Raw genomic sequence first — 23,116 nt, forward strand, 5'->3', positions numbered from 1 at the left:
TTGTCCCAAGAATGTCTTGCTGCCCATTAAGAATCAGTTTTTACTGAGCTGTAATATTTAGCGTAACACAAAGTCAACACTCAATATATATATTAAACATTAGCATACTGAACACTTACATAGAGAACAATTAGTACTATATTTGGGCTTGACCTGTTTTGATTTTTGCCTTCCTTCAAGCACAACTCCAAGAACTGATCTAGACAGAAAAATGAAAATGTATAAAAATTTCCTATTTGTAGCAGTAGGATAAAAAGCTACATCAAAGAACAACTTGAAAATATCTACTTTACTTAATCTGAATTTGTTTTTATCAAAGAATGCATAGACCCTGTAATCAACACATGGGATCAAATCCTCTGAGTAGATATAAATGCCCTGTTATCCTTTTGGCAAGATGGGGGATATCTGACTAAACTTAGTCCAGGGGTCTGGGGTGAAGTCAGGTTGCAAGAGCAAGCCTCCTTCCCTCCAGGGTTAGATGCACCTGTAGTAAGGCACTTAGCATGGTGCTTACTTGGCACACAGTAATGCTCAGTAAATGTTAGCAAGTTGTGATCAACTTATTATCACTACTTTCTTTAATCAACAACAGTATAGCTGTTTAATCATTTTAATCCATATTTCAATATTAAGGTCTCTACAGTAGTAAACCCTAAGGATACAGAAGACACGATCAGACTCCCACAACTCCCTGTATGTTGCTACCAGTCAGGACTTGTCCCAGCAATAGCTCCCCACTCCCTGACCTGGAGACAGGAACAGTCTGGAAGACCTGGCATGGCCTCTGCTGTGCGGTGGTCTACCACCGTCTGGGCTGTTTCTTGGAATAAGAATCCACATCAGTCAGCTTTTGCCTTTACTAAAAAACTTCCTGCTACCCCAATTTAGGGTTTACCTTGGTTGCTTATTTCTCAGTTTTAGCTCTAACCTCACACTTCTGAACCCACTTTCTACTGCTCAGCTCCCATCCCTATTGTAGAAAAATGGTCACAGACCCAGTATTTTACCCACAGCCAGACCTGCTGGACCTTAACTGAAACTTGCTCTTAAGCCCTAACATTTATAATTATTGAAGCATTATTTATACAAGTGTTTCTCTCATCTATGAAGACATTTTGGTGAATTTTAAACAGGATTATCTAAATGTATCTAAATGTAAAACAGATCACTTAACTAAAAATCACATTTTCTCGTACGTCAGTTCATGGCCACACACCGTACAAGTCTTCCGGTACATGTCGTCCTCTAGGTTTTCTTCTGGTCCATACTCATGTTGATGAGCAACTGTTTCCCTCTTCCACAGACTGCTTCTTACTGCTCGCCGTAGTTCTAAGAAAAAAAATAAAAGCCAGTTTTTCAGTGGTGCTATTCAACTGAATCCAAAAATGTCAGGCTTTCAGCCGTGTGTATACACGTGTGTGTGTTTAAATCAAACGTGGTTTACCTTAAATTTAAACAGATCAAGACTGATTATACAAACTTGGGAAACTTAATTTCTTACTTCACTAACTAGCTTGGCCTGCAAAATCATTCATGTGGTCGTTGGAGTAGGGTGATATGAGAGATTCAGAAATGGGGTATGTGGGCTAGAGGAACAGCAAAAGACCAGATTCAGAAGACAAGTGAAAGATAGGGTTTTTTCAAGCAGGTGACTATGAAAAACAGGACGCCATGGCAGGAAAGGGGAGTCAGCCGGGATGAGTGAGGATAAGGAACATTTTAAGTTCCTTGTAAGTCTCTTGAGAGGCAAGTCAGGCTTTTCTTGCAAGAAAATTAGAAAGCCAAGAATTTGGCTGATGTTTCATCTTAGAAAACCTGCTTGTGTAACTGACCTTGTGGCTATTAAATTCTTTTTCCTATAAAATAAGAGCAATATTTTAGGAGACATATTACTAATAATTACTGCAAAGTACAACCTAAATAAAAGAATCACTACCAAGAGCTGGGAAGAACCAGAGTTTTTCTTTTACTTCATTTTATTTTGCAAGTAGGGAAACTGAGCAAAGATAGCATGGGAACCCAGGTCATTCATTCCAATGTTTACAATTTTTCCCACTACATTTATTAAAATGTCATTCTTACAGAGAAAAGAATTACGTTGGATGCTTTGAAAAGCAACTTAGTTGATGACATTCTAAAGTTCACATGGCACTGTTACCTGAAGAAACCCAGGGCTCCGTGTTAACTAGAAATTAACAAGCTAAAAACTTCAGTTTCTAGTTTAATGAATAAAAAGCAACAATAACTTCACATTTTTCTACTCTGACCAAGGATCCATCGAGCCCAGCACTGTCTTTGACAGCAGCACTACCTAAGGGAGAGTATGATCATTATCTTCCAAATCTCAACCACAAAAATCAATGTACACCAATTCCACTTTCTTTAATCCATTTTAGATCTATGATAAATTATCAAAATACTACTTGAATCTTTGTATTTTCAGCCTTTATTATATCATGAGGATAAGCAAGCAAATAGGGCTATGTATCAGGCACTGTTCTAAGCATTTTATATGAACACATTTAATCCTCACAATCCTTTGATATAAGTACAACTGTCATTCCAATTTTACATGAGTAAACTAAGGCACAGAAAAGCAAGTAAGTTTTGCCTAAGGTCAAACAGGCACAGTCCAGCTCAGTCCACGTTTTTAACCACTGAGCTGGGCCACCTTTTCATCCCTTCAGTATGAAGCACTTCATCTGAGACTTTCTTTTCAAGCTTCAATGTGTACAGCTCTGGATAGTTTCTAGACTAGGGAGAAAATCACGTTCATCCACCTCTTTGTTTCTGTATCCTCTCATTCTGAAGAGCCTAATTTTTCTAGACATAATCTGAACTACCCATTATCTTTAAATTTTTTATTTTACCTTAGAATATTTTCTGAATAAAAATAAATGATATGCTGACCAAAACCGTGGTTTCAGATAATGACAGGGCAATGTCTCCCATTTGAATTCCAATACCTCCCCTTCTGCTTTGTTCTGATGCAAGGTACCCTGGCCACTTTTCCTTTACTACCCCACTAAGAAAATCTCTCAACATCTGACTGCATCCCAGTCACTGTTAAGCTAACCCAAATTCTGCCTAGTTTGAGCATTACGTGAACTTAGGAAGAGACAGAAGAAAATTATTAACACTAAAAGAGAATACTTAAAAATCTAGCTTACTAGCCATAACTGGTCACAACTGAACAGAAGGTTTTATACTGATTTTATGTCTCCCCCCCACTATTCTTCAGCTAATCTATCAAGATACATAATGACAACAATAAAGCCGTATCTTTAGTATTTACTAGATATTCCTGGAAAAACTTGTGCTAGAAAGTAAGGAAGTACTAAAATACTGGTACATCTGTATTTTCTTGCCCTCCTTTCCCCGCCTGAACAATCTAGTCCTAAAAAGCCATGAAGTGGAGCAAGTAAAGCAGGCATCTGTGGGAGGGTGGGGGAGCCCCAAGAAAACGGTAAGGAAGGTCTCCTACACCGGCGGCAGCAACAGTGAAGAGAAATTTGTTATCTTCAGGGTCATTCATCAGATAACTATACATATTATAAAGGACACTTAAGTCAGGTTTCTCACTGTCAGAGAAGGGAGTTACAAGTACAGAAAGGGAGAAAACCAAAAGGAGCACTAGAATTCTAGATTAGAACTGAGTCTATCAATGTGAACTCAAGGTTTTAATTATAGATACAGATTTACATGTGTTTTGAGCTAGAAAGCAGAAGTGCTCAAAGAATGATGACGATATGTCACAAGGACGCAAGAGCTAGCCTGAAGACACTCCTAGTGGCCCAAATCTGAGACAACTAATTTGAGCACCAAAATAATTAAGGACAGAAATGAACCAAAAGCCATTGAGAATAATAGGAGTGAATGAATCCATACCAGTAATAAAGGGGGGAAGGGATGGGACAGAATGCTGGCTTCCAACTGGTTAAATGTGGAGGGAGCACTGATGTTAGCAAACAATTTTAACAACCAGCATACCAAAGACTGGTTTGGGGAAGAACCATCCACGGATGGTTACTGAATCTAAGGGGAAGTGTTGAGGAAAAGCAGGACATGTGCCTGGTCTTACAGGGGTCTTTTGCTTATCAAATCAAAAATGCGTATTAACATCACCACTGAGGGCACATGTCTCCAGACGTGATCCTGGGAAGAGGCGTATCATTTATGTACTGTCCCCAGCCTGAAATGACTAACCTGCGTCTAACCATCAAGAAACATCAGAAAAACCCCAAATGTAAAACATTGCTTCTAAAAAGGCAGGCAGGAAAAGGGAAGAGACTTCTTCCAAAATGTCAATGTCATAAATGATAAAGGCTGTGGGAATATTCCAGAATAAATTTAGAAAGACTCAGTACCTAAAGCTAATACTTGCTCGTAGACTGTATCCTGTACTGGAATTAAAAACCACACAGGACATAATTGGGTCAACTTAACTGGAACAGGGATGACAGATGAGATTAAAAAATCAATACTATAATTTCATTCTGTAAGAGAATATTCCTATTCTTAGGAAATACACTGTAGTATTTAGGCGTAAAGGGTGGTGATGTAAACAATCTACTCCTTCAATGGTTCAGAAAAAAACCTGTGTGTGTAGAGAGAATGCAGATGATACAAGTGCTAACAGGCACATCTGGGTTAGAACATGTGAGCGTCCTTGTGCTGCTCTTACCCTTCAATTTTAAGCCAGCCTGAAAGGACTTCCGAATAAAAACACTGAGAAAAAAAAAAAAAGGAGCTAGACTGAAGGGGCTTCCGTTGGCCAAATTTGGACAATCTGAGCATCAAAACTGAGCATAATGACAGGACTGGACAGATTCTAACACTGATGAGAGAATAAGAATCCATGGTTCAAAACTGGTTCTAAATAAAGCGCTTCTTTCCAAAAGAAGCCAAATAATAATTGTAGAAATAACAAAAAGAGAAAGTCACCATTTATATCTACCCTAATAATAACTGACTCAGGCAAGATTCATCCCTGTGTGCTTAAACCATTGACTGAGACTTAAGGAATGAGATGTTCACACAGTGTCAGTCACCCCACAGATTTCTTATTCATTACAAAGAGAAAAGCGTACCTTTACAACAGAAAAATCTGGCAGATCCTGCCTTAACAAAGCAACAAACTCACTCTCTTAGAGAACTGATACCACGTGTCTCCTAAGGTAATGCGCTCAGACACACCACCGGCCTGAATCTTAACTGTGAGGAAGCACACTGCTAATAAATTCAAATAGAGGGACATTCTGCAAAACAAGTGGCATGGACTCTTCGAAATGCCAATGTCATGAAAGAAAAAGGCTGAGGTACTAAAAGAGACTGGACGTGCATCATCCTCGACTGGCCCCTGGATCCAACAACTAAAAAGCTGTAACAGACACTACAACAACTGGGGAAAAGACAAATAATGCAGATCATATACTAGATAACAGCATTATATTAGTGTTAAGTTTATTGAGTGTGATTATTTTTTAGTTTTGTAGAAGAATGTCCTTGTTCAGAGCAGATAAATGCTGAAGTACTGACAAGAATCACAATGCCTACAAGTAACTCTTACATGGTTCAGCGAAGTTGTGTGTGAGAGAGAGAATGGGAGAGAAGCCAGTGTGACAAAATGTCAATATCTGGTGAAATAAAAAATATGTTTAAAGACCAGTAAGTTTTTCCCATTACTTCATTTAAGCAACTTAAAAACTTTAGAAAGTAGAGGTCAATGACCCACTGCTGAGAATAAGAAGAGGGAGAAAGGTCAGAGACTTTATAAGACTGAGAAAAGGCCTGCTAGGTCTTGGGGGAGCTCAGGAAACCGTGGGATGGAGAGAGGATGTGCCAAGCAGCCCCGAAATCCTAACCGAGGCTGGAGAACAGAACAGCGACTCACCATGTTCCAGTCTGCTGGCCCCACTGGCCTAGAACTCCACAGCACGAAAACGTGTCGGCTGCTTCTCTTGGAAGGTTATAAAAACGTTCACAGTAACATCAGTCTTGCTGACAATTACCTTCAGGAACTGCTGCTACTGTTTACCCAACGTTTTCCCCTGAATGTTTGTTTCAATGAAAAATGTATTTTATATCACTCTAAAACTTATATTTTATTCAGCTTAATATCTTAATTTTGCAGGAAGTTTTGACATAAGGTGCCCATTGTTAACTAGAGGGGAAGATCACAAGAAAATGACAAAATGACACATGAAGTTTGTCCTCCATAAACCGAAGCAGAGTCACAAGAAACTGTGTCCTTCAAACTCTCTTGAGAGGAATCTCAAACAGTCATAAATATGACCACAGGCCCAGGATGTAAAATGTTCACAAACTTAGAGAAGAGACCCCAAAATAGGATTTTCTTACCTACCTCTTCTGGGGAAAAAAGTGCACAGTAACAAACAATGAAGATTAATTTTTCCTTTTTTTAGAAGGTTAACCTCTACTAGGATTAAGTAAGAGAAAGCTGAGTATAACTTTAAAGAAAAGCCTCACCTCCACCTTATCAGTGGAAAGGATCCACACAAACCCAAAACGTTCTGTGTATTTGCACCAGTTTAAGTTCCTGTCTGATATCAAGGCCAAGGCATACTGCATTTTTAAAAATCTAATGAATTACTCAGCAGTGATACCATCATCCCTACTTCTGCCTTCCTGGATCTAAGAGATCTGTAACAATTTGAATTTGCTGACAAGAAAATTCTTTGTCTTTCACCTTGTCAATATTTATACATATATACCTTATATTATCTATACTTCAATTTTCTTCTGTAGTAAGATCAATTTTGTCTCAAACTGTAAAAGTAGGTCATATTCTAAAAGCAGGTAAATGTAATCTCTTACCTTTCCATAAAGAAGTAAACTTTGTGACAGCTTCTTTGTGGGTCAAAATCAGAAGACCAAGAGGAACCAGGTTCCAATTTCTTTTCAACTAAGATTTTTAGACTTGCTTTTATTCCTCTCTGTTCTGAGCCTTCTGAGCAAACTGCATTGTGAGCTCCTTGTTCCTAATCTCTACAGTGTCTACTCCACTAGTCAGGAGGCCTAGTCAGGAGGACAGGAACATATGCACCAACCTCTAAAGTAAGAAGAAGCCATAATTAAAGAAGGCATGGCATTGACCTCTGCACATTAGATGACACAATGACGTAATGTTTATACAACAGAGAGAACTCATGTTTTCATATGCAAGTGAAACAGAGAAACATTCTTAGATTTGTAGGGTCTTTGAAAACATACCACTCTTGTAACAAGACATGCTTCATCCAAATAAGGAATAAACTAAAGAAACCTTAGTCTTAAGAGGTCTAAGAAAAAATTCAGGGCAAATTCAAACTCTTCAAGGATGAGGAAAATCCACAGTGATTTATCTGGTGGTTAACAGCAGTAATGTGACATAGTGAGAAAGACAGCCAATTACGTTTGAGCTTACACCTCCTTTAAAAAACACCTTTGTGAATTATGTAAATCTTAAAAGAAACATTCTATTCATACTAATACTTAATAGACATGACTATCTTGATAGAATTGTTACAGAAAAAGCATAAAGAAATTAAACAGATGCCATAATCTTTTATTGTTAGTCAAATTATAGGAATTTAGTCACCTTTAGATGACATTTTGACCAAACTACAGAAACAGTATCTAAGAAAAATTACAGACCCCCTTTTAAAAATACTTCATCACTTTGCAGGTACAAGTTTCTAATTCCTTTATCCACGTATTACTGTCTACCCCAAAATACCATCTTGGAAAGTATGTTTAATGAGGCAGCAGAAAGGGAAGAGTTGAGGTGATTCAGGGAGCTGGAGTTGGAAAAACCCTGGACTGATCCGTGTTTAGTCTATAAATATGCCCTCCTCTTTTACACCCCTCAGTTAGTGCCTTCTGTTACCTTAACCTTCAAGGCTCTCCTCAATGTCGGAAGGGAGGAAGGGTTGCACTAGAACATGGAAGAGATTAAAAGACCAAATTCAAAAGGAGTCTTTCCAATTCCTCTCAGTTGGTCCCTTGCAGGTGTTTCTGAAGACTGTGGCACAGCAGCAGCTAATCTGGGGAAGATTCTTCAATGAAATGCTCTTATACGGCGCAGTTTGCTGTGGGAAACCTCTCTACAAAGCCATAAAATGTGCCTGCCCTCTGATTCAGGAAATGACATTTTGATAAACTATAATTTATATAAAGATGTATATAAGGATATTTACTCATGGGGTTATCTGTCTTGATAAACTTTTTTTTAATTAAACTTTGATTTTTATTCTTAAATATTAAGTTGATCCATTTTGTATAATAAAATTTTTATTTGTAATCAAAATTAAGGAAGTTGAATTAAAAACTTGAAATAAGCTCAACTACTGTTCTCTTCGTGTAATTAGAGAATAAAGTAATAATTGACAAACACTTGAACATTTACACCCAGGTCCAAGGCTATGTAAGTGGGTCCTTTACCTGCCTCCATTATACAACGTCTACAGGGGAAAACAAAACCGTTCTCTAAACAGTGTCCTTCTACAGTCACACATGCAGAGCTGCCGTATTCTTGTAACAGGTACATAATGTTCCACTGAAATACTATGACTTGGGGCTGTTGCTCTGCCCCATTTCACAGCTAAGCAATTTATATGTAATGTCTCATCGATTCCTTACAAACAGTTTTATCATCATTTTATAGTTGAAGAAGCTGAGACACTGAGATTAAGATTGAAAAAATTTTGATAAAATTCATAAATGTCCAACAGTGCTTCCATTTTTATTAAAAAAAAAATGTAAGGACCTGTGCATAGAAAATGAATACAAGAATAGACTTTAAAATGTTACTAATGATCGTCTCTGGGTAGTCGAATTATGGGATAGAAGTTCTTTGTAGTTTTCTAACTTTTCTGCACTGTACATCAATTACTCGTACTGAAAAGGGGGAAAGAAGTGCCCCACAATAAGGGGGAGAAACAAGGCAGGCTTACATTCAATTATTTTTCTTTTTTGTTTAAGACATCTGAACTATATTCATTCACCTTCCAAAACCTCTTCTAAATCCTAAAAACACATTATTTATTCTGGCTAAGATACTCAATTTAGTGTATGTATAACCCTGTATATACACAGAATATGTGCTATCTATGTACACTTTACACCACACTGGGATGCACAGTCACTGCAGGAAGAACTTTTATGCCTACTTTTTGAGGCTCTTTTTAAGGATTCTGTGATACAGCAGAAAGCGCTCTTTGTGCCCCTGCAGTACCTTATGTTCATCACTATCCCAGTACTTGTCACACTCATGATTTTAAGTTTCCCAGTCTTTCTCTTCTGACAAACTGTGACTCCAGCATTTATGTTAGCACAGTGCCTGGAACATAGCTGACATTTAGTAACTGTTGGATGCATTCATGCACAGGTGGACAGACAGACTTCTGCACATATGCACACATGGATGCATGCATGCACGAGTAAGTACAGAGACAGATGAACAGAGGAATGAATAGACAGATGTATGGACAGAGGATGAATGTGCCAATGCAGGCTTTCAGCCGTGGAAGCCCAGCTCCAGACCCAAATCTCTAGCAACTATGTAACAAGTCGCTCCACCTTTCTAAGTCTTTTGTTCATATATAAAAGTAATCAGGCTTAGAAGGTGACTAAGACTTGGGCATTATTTTTTCATTTTAAGCAATTAGAAAGGTTTGTTGGTGGAAATCTTTGTCTTTTATAACTCCATGGATCATATTTAAGATTGAATTTATGCCAAATCCTTACCAGGGATACATCCCTGATCCTCCCTGATCCTGCCATCATTCCTCATAAAAATGTGATTCACTTTAAGATGAGGGCTTGAATGCTTTTTTAGAACTGCAGTACTGTGAGGTATGGACTGCAAGTTTCAAACACCAACCTACTGAGGGCAAACTAAGTCTTTTTCCCTTCAGTCTATGGAAAGAAACACATTCCAATCTACTGGTGATCCAGTTTATATCATTAAACTGGAACAACTTAACTAAAGGCTTTTTACAAAGTAGTAAAATTCAGTCCTTCACGATGTAAATGTAGCCACTTACCTTTTACTTTTTTATCAAACTTCTTCTGTTTCATTTTTTCTCGGTTTTTCTGCCGAACTTCCTTTGCTTCTTCTAGTGCTTCCTGACTACCCCAAACTTCAAGAGACCTCTTCACAATCTACAATACAGAATCCATATTTAAATTAGTTGCAATTCGTTGCTGTAAAATATTTATAATTATTAAATTCACATGTGGCCAAAGAATGATCTAACTCAAGTACAAGCTTATAAATATTTGAAATTTAAAAGATTTTAAATGTTGATCTAAGCAGCTCTAATATTACCTCCCTGTAAACCTATGAAGCCCTTAGTAAATGTATACTGAATTAGATTACATATGTGAAAAGCACAATAAAACAGGGTGTACCTGTATAAATAGAAAAGCTGTCCTCTGACTGCAACTGTTTCTGATTTGCTTTCACTTCAATCAAGGGAAGTACATGTAGTCAGTGAATTATATGAGTTTTGGCAGTATCACTCCCACCAAAAAAAAAAATCTGCTGACCAATTAGCCGTATCAGATCTAAATATGACGTCCTCTCCAAAAATCTCCTGCCACAGAAAATCAATCACTAACACTCTTCTCCAGAATCAATACGAGTTTCTATCCACTTGACTACTTCTGATCTTCGGGAATAGGAGTTTTTAAAAAAAAAAAAACTTTCGTAGCTGAACGGCCTAAAAAATCTTTATTCTAGTTTAAAAACCTTGGATTGTAAATCTATACTCTTTATAATATTTATTTACATTTAGGGAAATAATATACACACAGAGAATTATGCTTGGGATATCTCTCACAAAATGTTAAGGGGACCAAAATATCAATCAATTTAGCCAAACTAAAATTTCTTAACATAAAGTGATACACTGTTACTTCATAAATTCAAAACATCACATTTTCCACAATTTGACATCCTTGAAGATGCTGCATCACCAAAGTAATTAATGGTACTTTAACAACCTTGAGTCAAAAAGTGGTTCAGAAGAATTGGACTCTGAATACGAGGAAGTTTAGGAACACCTGAATAAATCTGCCTTTTCCTTTTCGTATACACACAAGCATGACATACAGCAAAAAAAACCTACAGGAAGTCTAATGGCACTATTTCACTAAGTATAAAGTAACAGCTCCAAGCGACAACACAGCACTGGTATCAATTCAATCTTAACTATGACCCACGAGGTTATAAAAAAACAGATTTCCACCAGCAAACCTTATTGCTTAAAATGAAAATCATTTTTTCATTTTTAATGGTACATAAAATAATTGTGGATCTTCTAATCAATAGTCTCGCGTTTCATGAACATTCACTGTACAAGTTTAGTTTTATAATGTAGCTTCTTTATTCTAGGATTTTCTGATATATCCCAATTAAACTGTGCTCTAAAGCAATGCCCCCCAATATTTTAAATATAATGGCACAAATAGTCTCATGACTTTTTTACCACCCTGGGGCCAGACACAAGGTACCCACCAGCCTGGGCACTCTAGCAGCCCCTGGTGCCGTGTGGCTAAGTATCCTGACACACCTGTAATACAACTGCAGCAAGAGGAGCCGAGAAATCTGCTCTGAGACACACTAGACAAACGGGGTCAGCTGACAGGGTTCCAGGTGAGCACTTCCCAAGTGGCGTAAAAGTTCTAGGCATTGGTGAAATTTCCCAATTTTTTTTTATGATTTTATTTTGGGGGGGGTGGGTGGGCATGAGAAACATGGTCTGACCCCTATTCCAAGCTTTCTTAGTTTCCAAGTTATACTCCTAACATCACCCAATAGTAATATATTTGCTCCAAAGTGCCACATCAAAAAGCAAAGTAAGGGAACATACTATTAAATGTCATTATGTATGACTAGGACTCATGCAAAGCAATAAAATGAAAAGGATCTTTTTAACTCTCTGTAAGTAAAAATTAAATGAATTATAACTAGTTCATCGTCAAACTTCACCAGACCCAGCATTTAAAATGACTGAATGTAACTTATCAGAGACCTGCAACTTTAAGTAGAGCTTCATATCACCCCACTGCGAATGATGAGGATTCTTCTTCACAATACATTTAAGAGCTGGTTCTCTTTTTTCTAAATCACAGTCTTTCAGGAGGTATTCCTGTTTTGCTTCTGTTTTAGTTATAAGCTTGTGTTTATCATCAGCATCTCTGAAAACAGATTAAGTCCATTTATATAAGTTAGTTATTTTAAATAAATTAAATTTTCAAATTGCCCAAAAACCTAGGGGCATATAGGCCAAAAGAAACATATAAAATACTGTTTCCTGAAACTCTTATGGTCAAATTGGCAGCATAAGAATTCTAAGAGAAAAATACTTCCTTTTACTAATTGTGAGAAGCTATACTAGCAGCAGATAGATCCATGTCATTCAACATTTTAAGAATTTCTGTTTTACTTATTTAAAGTCCCTCTTTTCCACAAAGGATCTGAAATGACTTCCATAAGTTCAGTAAATATAAATGGAACCTGAGACTCAATGGGGGATGTGGAAGGGTATAGCTCAGTGGTAGAGCACGTGCTTAGCATGCAGGAGGTCCTAGGTTCAATCCCCAGTACCTAAATAAATAAATAAACAAACAAACAAACCCAATTACCTACCCACCTCAAAGATAAAACCTTAAAAAAAAAGAAAGACTCAATGAGTTAAAAAATGTAAGTTAAAGCTCAAAGTCAGGATGGGCAGGGTGTAAGGAATATAAATATGCAAGGTCCAACTGCCCCAAGCACAGCTGTTTTTCAAAGCCCAGGTAAAAATGGAGATATGGTCAATTAGACAGCTCTTCTCATTCATTTGTTCTCCATCTACATGCCAGGTATGTTCGAGGCACTAGGAATACAGAAAGAATAAAATAAAGCCTTGTTTTCATGCAGTTTACATTCTAGTTAGGAGAAGACAATTACTAAACAAACATAATGACAGATAAAAGTGCTGTAAAGGAATATAAAGCATGGTAAAGAATCGGCAATTTTCAGACAGACTGGCTGGGTAATCAGAGAAGGCCACTGATGAGGGGACATTTAAGTAGGGCCCTTAAGAAGTCGGAGAATATGCAGAATCGCCAGAGAAAGAACATTCCTAGCAGAGAGAAGAGCAAATGCAAAGCCTCCAGGACAGGCATGCGTTTTGCAAATGGAGTTCACAGCAAGCGGGCGGTGACTAGAAACGCTTCAAGTAAGTGAAGGTGAGGGGTGACGGGAGATAAAGTCAGGGGTAGGCAGGGGCCTTGTAAGCAATGGTGAAGACAATTTTATTCTAAATGGATTGGAAACCTCTAAAGAGCTTTGAGTAAAATGCTACATGGAGAAGAGACTAATGGTGCAAAAGTGGGCGACATGGCCAGTTAGAAGACTACCACCGCAATGGTCCAGGCAAGAGCAGACGGAGGCCCAGCCTAAGTAACGGGAGGAGGATGGGACACAGATGAATTCAGGACACAGTTTACACAGAGAAACCAATGGATCTGGAAATTAAACATGGGATAGTGGAGAAAGAGCTAATGAATGAAGTTGGCCTTGACTGAAATGGTGAACACTGAAGAGGAGGCACACGACAAGGGGGGAGGAAGCTGTAAATGGGAATAACTTTAAGAATGTTAACTAATTTGGAAGTATAAGCTAAAGGAGGGGACAGGTAAACCACTCTGTACTTATCTTAAAATTGTCAAAAATGCTGAAGAAAACAGAATGGAGCGCTATGTGCCTAATTATGTTTACATTTAAAAGTATATTTTTTCCAAATTACTACACAACTTTCTTTAAGTTGATACATAAGTTGCTTCCATTTTCCCATGGAACTAAGGTTATATGGAGTAATTCAGTCCCCGAACGCTATCTGTACTTGAAGGCGAGTGGCAACACTGTGAACCTTAACCACTGGGCACATCAATGGCACTGTTACGTCACTAGAAATACAGTTTGTAATTTATAATTCCAGTGGCTGCCAGAACATTTCCTGTCACAGATCTGATCATGAGACCAGGAACATCTCCCATCCTCTTTACCTTCTAAGGATTCTACTCAGCAACAAGTCAACGGTGAGGGCTCTCAAAGTCTGCAGCAGGGACTCTGAAAGGGCAGGCCCTCCAGGCCGGTGGGGAGTTGATCTGGGGCTGTACATACAAGAAGTGGGAACAGGGAACAGACAGGAAGGCTAAGTAAGGAGCCAAGATGGGATCCGTAGGTGTGACAGACCCCAACCGCAGGACTTGGCTGAGGAATTCAGTAGGGACAGAGGAACCACGTGAAGTGAGGAGGATTATTCTGCAGTGATACAAAAAGAGGATAAAGGTTAGGAGGAAGAAAAGAATGACAGAGTATGTGATTCTTCCTCATCTATTCTCTTCCCTGCCTATTCAGGAGAGTGAAAAGTGAATAGAAAGGTGTTCTGAGGGTACCAGGGCAGTGGCTGGAGAGATTATACTTCCTCCTCTCACTGAAGGTGCCAGTCCTCTGACCAAGATGTCAACACACCCTGCTCAGAAAATAAGATAGAAACACAGGGATCCTTAGGGGCTGGGGGAAGAGAAGGGTTAGGAACCTGCTACTGAGAGATAGTTAACACCCCTCCCTCCAGCAGACAGGAAAAGGACCTGTCTATGGCAGAATCAGGGGCATCCTTCCTATTTATGTGGCATTAATTTTGATAAGCACGGGCTTCCTATCTTTCTTTGGTAAAATGAAAAAAAGAAATTTTAGGAGACTCAAAACAAAAAACATGATTATTAAGAAAATATTAAATCCAAATAGATCTAATTATCATTTTGCATCTAAACTTACATGCAAACATTAAACTTTAGTCATTTAAAACACTGTCTGAAATTAAAAAGTACCTGCAGTTATCACAAGTGGCCAAATCAAAGTGGTTCATAAGGTAAGAATCCATAAATTCTTTACCACATTCTTCACATATTACATAATCAAATTCCATAACAGGTCCTAAAGAAAGAAAGATTAATTCATTAAATTTCCTTTTTTTGTAACTAGAATACATTTTCCTCTATTTTATTAGCTTACTAGCAGGTATTTTATGCCTGATACAAATATATTTACATAAAAGACAATATAAAACCTTAAGCAATCTTACATTTATCTAAAAAAAATTTTTAAGGAAAAAAGAAAAAAGAAAGACTACAAAGGAAAAAATTATCAATTCATCAAGCACTTTTGAACCCAAACCACATGTAAGGTACTCGCATTACTTTTGTATTGCTGCTATAACAAATTACCACAAATTTAGTGGCTAAAATAATACAAATTTATTTTCTTACAGATCTGTAGTTTAAAGGTCTGACCCAGGTCTCAGTGGGTTAAAGTCAAGGTGTTGGCAGGCTGCACTCCTTTCTGGAGGTTTTGGGGGACAATCTATCACCCTGCCACTTCCAGCTTCTAGGGGCTGCCTATGTTCCCTGACTCAAGACTCCCTTCCTTTATCTTCAAAGCCAGCAGAAACAGCTTCTTACATCACACTGTTCACACCTCCCCAGACCCTCTTCTGCCTGCCTTCCACTTTTAAGGATCCTTGTGATTACATTGAGCCCACCTGGATAACTCAGAACAATCCTCTATCTCAAGGTCTTTAAACTTAATCATATCTGCAAAGCCCCTTTCCCACTGTAAGGTAATAAATTCACAGGTTCCAGGGTGATTAGGATGTGGACGTCCTTGGGGGCCTTTATTCGGCCTCCCACAGCACTGTTGAGAGTATGAAGATTAGTCCCAAGGCAGGAGGAGGGGGGTGGAGGAGCTGCTTACAGATAAGGGAGATGGGCACTAACACTTAACACAGAAAAGAGCTGCAAAGAGCAAGACAACAGTAGAAGAGAGACAATACAGAATTCACTTTCAAATGGGCAACTTTCCCTCCCTCCATTCCACCCCCTACCAGCAGGGCAAACAGCTTTCTCTTCATCTGTCTCAACCACTGGGTAGATTGTAAATCTCTTGAGGCAGAGATTGTTTACCTATATCCTCAAAACCCAGCACAGAAACTAGGTAGAGTAAAGCAGGATTTTTTTTTTTTTTAGAGACTTCAAATACATAGCTAAGGCTCTTTATCCTACAGAACTGTTTCTTTCAGTGAATCTGAAAGCTCTTCTATTAAGTCTTTAGGATGACTGCTACTGCCAAGCCCCAACTCTGAGAACTGCCACAACTCCCAGTGGGAGGAAAAACGGAGTTGTCATTTATTCATGGTTTGTTCAACACATTCTAATCACTGCCTTCCCTTAACCGACTTCCAACATAAGGTCAGTCAATATTCTAACACTCCTTAATCCCACTAATCTCCAAACATTAACAAAAAATCACTCTTCTTTATAAAATATTGGAGGGGCATAGCTACAAAGGGAAAAACTGAAAATACAGTCAAAGTGGTATCTTCAAAAAACTGGTTACCAGAATGTGTTAGAACTGGAAAGAAACTGCAGTCAGAAATACCCATTAGGAGGCATAATTGTCCTAATTTTAAAAATTCTTTATAATAGAAAACTTTAAATATACATAATGATGATTTTAACTCCATCACTCCATTTACATTTACCATCTGGAAACTGCCAGTCAACTGTAAGCAAGAACCCTCCCTCTCCCCTATTCATTCATTTACTAACACATCTATTTATTATCGACGTAGACTCATAGATTCCTATTTTTTCAATGGTATATAATTCAATCCTCATAAATAAGTTCTACTGTTTACTAAAACTGCCACCTACCAATCTGGAGTGCCTCTTATTTCGGTCTCTCCCTGTACTCTGTGTATGGGCCAGTTCATGAACCAAAAGACACTTTTTCTAATTTGCACAAATTCACTACCAGAATTCTATTTGCAAGTAGCAGCCCTACCATCAATGCATGAATAACAGTAATGACACAGGCCACATGCACACCTCAGTCAAGCAGAAAGGCACTACAGAGGTTCCCAATAAGTATCTATTGCATGACCTGTTAAATGAACAGGGCTTTATATGCCCATGGTAGATTCAGGAATCTAAAGAAAAACAGTCACAATGAGTCTTCATATCCATAAAATCATAAGGACTTAACAGGTAATTGAATTCAATGCCTTCCCTCCTAATACAGGGTGGTCTCTCAATCTCTAAACTCCTTCAGTGCTTTGCTATTTAGGGCATCACTCCACATGGTTAGGAAGTTTTTCCATTTCAGAGAGTCACTGTGAGGCTCACATGATACATGTGTTGACACTCTGTAAGTGCAAAGTGCTAAATATATGTAAGGAATACATTCATTACACTGGGCTGGCATCTCCCTCCCTGTAATTGTCACTCACTGTCCAAGATCTGCCCTCCAAAGCAAATCACAGCATGTATCTCTCTTTCACAGAGGAGTACTTCTTGTATTTGCTGGCAGCTGAAGTGTTCTCTAGTTCATTGTAACCAGTTTTGACAACTGTTCCTCACATGTCAATTTCAGTACTTCCATTTTGTTTCGGACACATACATACACATGTTAACAGCCTTCTTAAAATATGGCACCCAAATTGAAAATATATATAATCCTTCAAGTCTCAGCCTCTGAAAACAATAGTTTAGACATACATAAAACAGGACTATTACCTGCACTGATGAATACACAACACTTCTGCTGCTGCAGCTAAAACTGGAAGGTTTTTAAGCTGTTACACTACATGATGGCTTCAAACTTATGATCAAATAAAACTATCTTGTTCAAACAGTGTCAAAGTATCCTCTTCCAGAGGATAGGTGGATATACAGAGATAGATATAGATATATAGATTTGTGATTTATCAAAACTTTAATCTTAGATAATAGTTGTATTATTATTTTTTTATGCCAGGTTTCCCTATCTTATACTTTACAAACCACTTTTTCCCTCCAAACATAAATGTTAAATTTTATCTCTTGGGTTCTAGCCCCTCATTTCAGCCTATCAAGATAATTTTGAGTACTTATTCTATCAGCTTGCCTATTATAAAACAGAGAGCATCAACCCTAAGTACACAAGCCACAAGTTAAATGAATCATTGACAGATCTGTTTAATTTTTAATCTACTAGTGAAACTGCCAAATTGCATCACTCTTACAAAGCCAACTATGTGAGCATAAATGTAGCATTTTTTAACATCAATTTGCAAAGAATTATGCATGTTACTCAAAATGACCAATCTAGGTACCCATTTTCTGAAAACACACTTTACCTGGTTGATGAACAACTTTTCCAATTGTATGTTCGTCTTCTTCTTCCTCTTCCAGAATGAAGCCTCCTCCTGTGTCAATTATCTTTGGAGCTGCTTTTACATTTGCCATGCCTACAAAAAGTAAGTAAAAGTGGTCAACAAATGAACTAAGTAAGTCCTCATGTTCCCTTATGCATAAACAGGAACTTTTAAAAATTTAATATATATCAAACAAGACAAGAATGTCCATTATTATCACTTCTATTCAACATTATACTGAAGGTCCCAGCTACTATAACATGGCAAGAAAACAAAACAGGCATGAACGTTGGAAAGAAGTAAAACAGAATTTATTCACAGATGATGGGATTATGTATGTAGACTATCCACAAGAATCTACAATTAGAATTTCAAAGTAGTATCTAGGAAGAGATGTATAAAACCACTACACTGGAAAACAGCACTAAGAGAAATCAAAGACCGAAATAAATGGAGAAATACACTATGTACAGATTGGAAGCCTCAATATTGTAAAGATGTCAGTGCTCCCTAAATTTATCTAAAGATTCAATGCGACCCTAGTCAAAACCCCAGCAGCTGTGTGTGTATGTGTGTATGTCTGTGTGTATGTGTGTGTAACGGGAGCTGACAAGCTAATCTAACATCTCTAAGTAAATACAAACAACCTAGAATAGCCAAGATAATCTTGAACAAACCTCGAGGATTTACACCACCAGATTTAAAGATTTACCATAAAGCTTCAGTAATTAAGACAGAATGGTACTGAAACAAAGACAAAGAGACCAATGTAACAGAAGAGAGAGTCCTGAAAGAAACCTACACTGGTCACTTGATTTACAGCAAAGGCTCCAAAGCAATTCAGTGAGAAAAATGGCATTAATATTTATGACAAAGGTATTACTAGAAAACAATGAGGAAAAGATGGTCTTTTCAATAAACAATCTATGGCTCTACCTCATACAATATACACAAAACAATTTTTAAATGGATCATAGTCTTTAATGTAAAAGGTAAAACAATAAAGCTTCTAGAAGAAAACAGAGTAACTTCACGAGTTTGAGGTAGCCAAAAATTTCTTAAACATAAAACACGAAAATATGAAAGTATTAACCATAAGAGGAAAAAACTGCTTAATTGGGCTTGATTAAAATTAAGAACTTCTATTCATCAAAAGACACCATTATGAGAGTGAAAAGACAAGATGCAAAAGGGCAGAGGCTATCTGCAATATGTACCTCTGACAAAGGACTCATATCCAGATTACACAATGAAATCCTGTCCAGCAGTAAAAGACAAATAACTCAACTTAAAAAAAAAAAGGCAAGTGATGAAAAAGTTCTTATCACCATCAGTTATTAAGAAAATACAAATTAAAACCATAATGAAACACTATACTCCCACCAGAATACCCAAAATGAAAAAGACTGACAAAAGCAAATGATGAGGACATAGAGCAACTGGAACTGTCATACATTGTTGGCAAGATTTTAAACTGATATAATCACTGTTTGGCAACACCTACTAATGCTAAGTATACATCTCCCCAATGACCCAGAATTCCATCTCTAGGCATATACGCAACAGAAATGAGTGTGTATGTCCACCATAAAACAGATACAAAAAGGCTCATATCCAAGACCTAAATTTTTTTAAAAAGCTCGTAAATGTTGTCTTCATAATAGCCCCAAACTGGAAACTACCCAAATTTCCATCAAAAGGAAAATGGAAAAACTACAGTATAACAACATAAAAGAGTACTAGACCACATATAAATGAACAAACTACCCATACGTGCAACAACATGGATGAATTTCTCAGGTATTATGTTGAACAAAAGAAGCCAGACACTGTATGAATCCATGTAAATGAAGTTCAAAAATAGATAATACTAATCAAATGGTCAGAAAAGTAGTTACTTCTAGGGGTGAGTGGTTGACTAGGAAGTGGCATTAAGGAAGCTTCTAAGGTTCTAGAAGTGTCTGTACACTATACTGATTCCTGTAGTGTTTACAGGAGCATTTACATAGGTAAAATTGAGATGAATTTTACATGAACATGTATGTTATAACTAATTTTTAAAAGATACATTTAATATATATTAAGTCACTCCTCTTCTCTGGCCTCAATTTCTTCCTCTGTTAAATACAGGGATTAGAGTATAAGAGGCCTGTTTCTACTGTTAACAGCAATTCTCTCATCTCTCCATATCCCTCCATTACACTGAGTGCACTAAGCATTCCATGAATACTTACTGAATGGACAGAAATAGATGAATGTACCAGAATATGATTTTGATTTCATGAACAGTGTAGCAAATGATTAAAATGACCACCAATGCAATGAGAATTAAGAAGGGAAGCTGGAATAATCAAGACCATAATCTGAGCAGGATCCTGAACAATGCTAAATCATGCTAAAAACAAAGCCCAATTTCTCTCTACTTCTGTGCTTTGCTATTTCCCCAGGCCCTTAGCACTACTCTAAGCAACACATTCTAAGCAAGTTCCTCTCAGTCTTTTTAATGGCATATATCACAGCACACAGAAAATGAAAATTGTACCATATATTGAAATAGAAGTACTACAAAGATAAAATCTCAGCACCTACCTAAGTCTTGAAGCATGGCAGGGTGTACACAATGCTACAACACAGTTCAGGTCTTTGGTAAATGCCTAGGAAATCTCACAAAATATTCATGCTACCTTGCTTTCCATCATCAGAAGTTTAACTTAATACCAGTTTATGTTCTATTTTGCACCCCTGTTCCACAGCCATTTAGTACAGATCTAGAAACCTTTCTGGAATCCTGAGTATGAATTAATGCAAATGAACAACTTATGCTCCTGACCCTAGAATGCTTCAAGTTGGGAACGGAGTAAAAGAAAACCACTAGAAAGCAGGAAGGATGAGACAAGAACCATTAAAAGCGGCTGGAATTTGCAGATTCAATACCAGTATGAATATCAAGACACGCAGCCAACCTCAGACTCTTTTCACTCTTCCTTACTTCTGGCTGATGAAAAGGCATAGCACATGACCCAGCTGTGACTGCTCAATTACTCTCACAGTATGGATGTAGGTTTAGGAACACACCTGCCTCATGTTGCAGAGATAGTCCTGAAGGACTACATGTCAACCAAACTATATTTTAGGTACCTTGGGGAAGATTATTAGTTGACCCCAGTGGAGAATTATATGATGGATAAAAACATACACAATAAGCAAACAGACAATAAAGCAAGCAGAAAGGGAGAGCTGAGGCGCTGGTCAAGGGCTGCCCTAAGAAAGAGGGAAGGTGAAATCTAGACAAGAGTAACAGCCTTTCTTCCTAAGGGTGAGAGAGAGGCCTAGTATGGCAGAGGCAGCTGGTGAGCAAAGAAAGGCCCTGAACCCATAGTCAGGTGACCTGAGTTCCAGTCCTGATTACCCTTTGCCCTTGCGGGGATGGACCGGAGCTAACCCCCTTTCCTTCTCTGGTTTTCAATTATCACCTCAGTCGAATACGGATACCAAACCCTGCCCTAATTATTTTCCAGGTTAGCTGTGAGAATCAAATCAGCTAAAAGGAAATATGTGAAGCACAACAGGTGCCACTCCGTTAGCCCCACGAAGGCAGTAGTTAATGTCTGTCTGCTCTGCTCAGAGCCCAGCACTTGGCAAGCGTTGGCCCGGTACGGAATGCGCACCCAATCACCCTTTGTAGAATGGGTGAATGAGGGAGCAGGTACAGGATTATTACTGAAATGGTTGCAGGCCTAAAAGCTTTACACAAGGACCACCCCTGGGACGGGTGGAAGCTGCGGTTAAGAGAGCAGAAAGGGAGAACTGAGACGCTGGCCCGCGAGGGCGGCTGCATTCTCAAACTAAAGACGGCAACTGCACCGCCCAGGTGCGGTGAGGAAAGGCCAGGGCTGGGAGTCAGGAGTCGCTCAGGGTCTTGGGCTGCCCGCTGTGACAAGGTCAGCTGCGCGAATTCCCTCCCGGGACTGCAGGAGGGTCTGCGAGCAGACGCGAGGGCAGTGGACGCCACACCCAGGACGCGGCACCCGGTCCGCCAGGAGAGAGAAGGGGCAGGCGCCGCCAAGGCCCAAACCTCCGGTAGCCGCAGCCGTCGTCGCCGGGTAAGGCCGGGCTGCCAGCCGGGCCTGGCGCAGCATCAGCGCCCGCTGCCGCTTCCGCTCGATGCTCGCCCGCACGGAGGCAGGTAGCTCCGCCGGTTGTCCTGAAGCCGCCGGCTCGGACGAAGCACCCTCAGCCTCCGCCATCTCCAACCTCCTCAGAGAACTGGCGACCTAGCCCCGCGCACGCGCATTGGCGCACTTAAGCGTCCTAAAGGCGCGAGCACCGCCTCCGCGCCGGCTCCAAAGCGCAGTCGCTGACAGAGAGCGCGCCTGCGCGATTTGACAAGCACGTGCGGAAGGGAGGAGCAGTGGGCGAAATCTGCGCATGCGTTGGGGCGGGGAGTACCTGCCGGGTTGTAATCCAGGGGAAGGGCTGATGCAGATATCAGTGTTCAGAAACTGGTCATCTTTAAAATAATAATTTCATTTTGTGGTTCAGAATGTAGGCTGTGTGGTCAGACTTGGGTTAAATCCTAGCTCTGACATTTAACATTTGCGTGACTGTTAGGAAGTTACTTAACCGGAGTTCAGTTTCTTCAGTAGTAAAGTGAGGATAATTACAGAACCACGTACACAGCTGTTGGGAGGATTAGATGTAACCTTTCAGCACAATGCTTGGCACAGAAAATGCTTCCAAAAATGACGGTGGCTAGTGGTAACAATAGTGCCAATCAAGAGAGATCAGTAGATGATTGATTGGTCCGACACTACTTTGAACGCCTGGCCTAGGGGACAGTCTTAAGATTTGAAATGAGAATACCT

At 38.9% G+C, this 23,116-nt stretch overlaps 1 protein-coding gene across 2 annotated transcripts; it reads right to left on the bottom strand.

The window, feature by feature from the left end:
• Window positions 1-274: 274 nt before the first annotated feature.
• XPA (XPA, DNA damage recognition and repair factor) lies at window positions 275-22,554 on the bottom strand. 2 transcript variants are annotated; one of them, XR_001458980.3, is made up of 7 exons: window positions 22,327-22,554; window positions 18,234-18,344; window positions 14,890-14,995; window positions 12,042-12,207; window positions 10,050-10,167; window positions 6,841-7,075; window positions 1,195-1,332 (listed from the first exon to the last, which is right to left on the bottom strand). XR_001458980.3 is itself a non-coding variant. In XM_006204069.4 (6 exons), exons 1-6 carry the CDS (start codon window positions 22,496-22,498, stop codon window positions 1,184-1,186), a joined length of 822 nt encoding a protein of 273 aa, XP_006204131.1. In that variant the 5' UTR covers window positions 22,499-22,549; the 3' UTR covers window positions 275-1,183. The 2 variants fall into 2 exon arrangements, 1 of the variants encoding a protein (XP_006204131.1); XM_006204069.4 differs by lacking the exon at window positions 6,841-7,075 and having other exon boundaries at window positions 275-1,332; window positions 22,327-22,549.
• Between the last annotated feature and the right edge of the window lie 562 nt (window positions 22,555-23,116).

This window comes from Vicugna pacos, chromosome 4, assembly GCF_048564905.1.
Source record: "Vicugna pacos chromosome 4, VicPac4, whole genome shotgun sequence".
NCBI lineage: Eukaryota > Metazoa > Chordata > Mammalia > Artiodactyla > Camelidae > Vicugna > Vicugna pacos.

What these genes read in the sequence shown, in the direction of transcription:
- XPA (XM_006204069.4), bottom strand. Translation starts at nt 22,498, where the DNA reads ATGGCGGAGGCTGAGGGTGCTTCGTCCGAGCCGGCGGCTTCAGGACAA. An exon ending in GACGGCTGCGGCTACCGGAG is followed by an intron (nt 18,345 to 22,326) that starts GTTTGGGCCTTG and finishes TACTTTTTGTAG; the next exon opens with GCATGGCAAATGTAAAAGCA. An exon ending in AAAAGTTGTTCATCAACCAG is followed by an intron (nt 14,996 to 18,233) that starts GTAAAGTGTGTT and finishes TTCTTTCTTTAG; the next exon opens with GACCTGTTATGGAATTTGAT.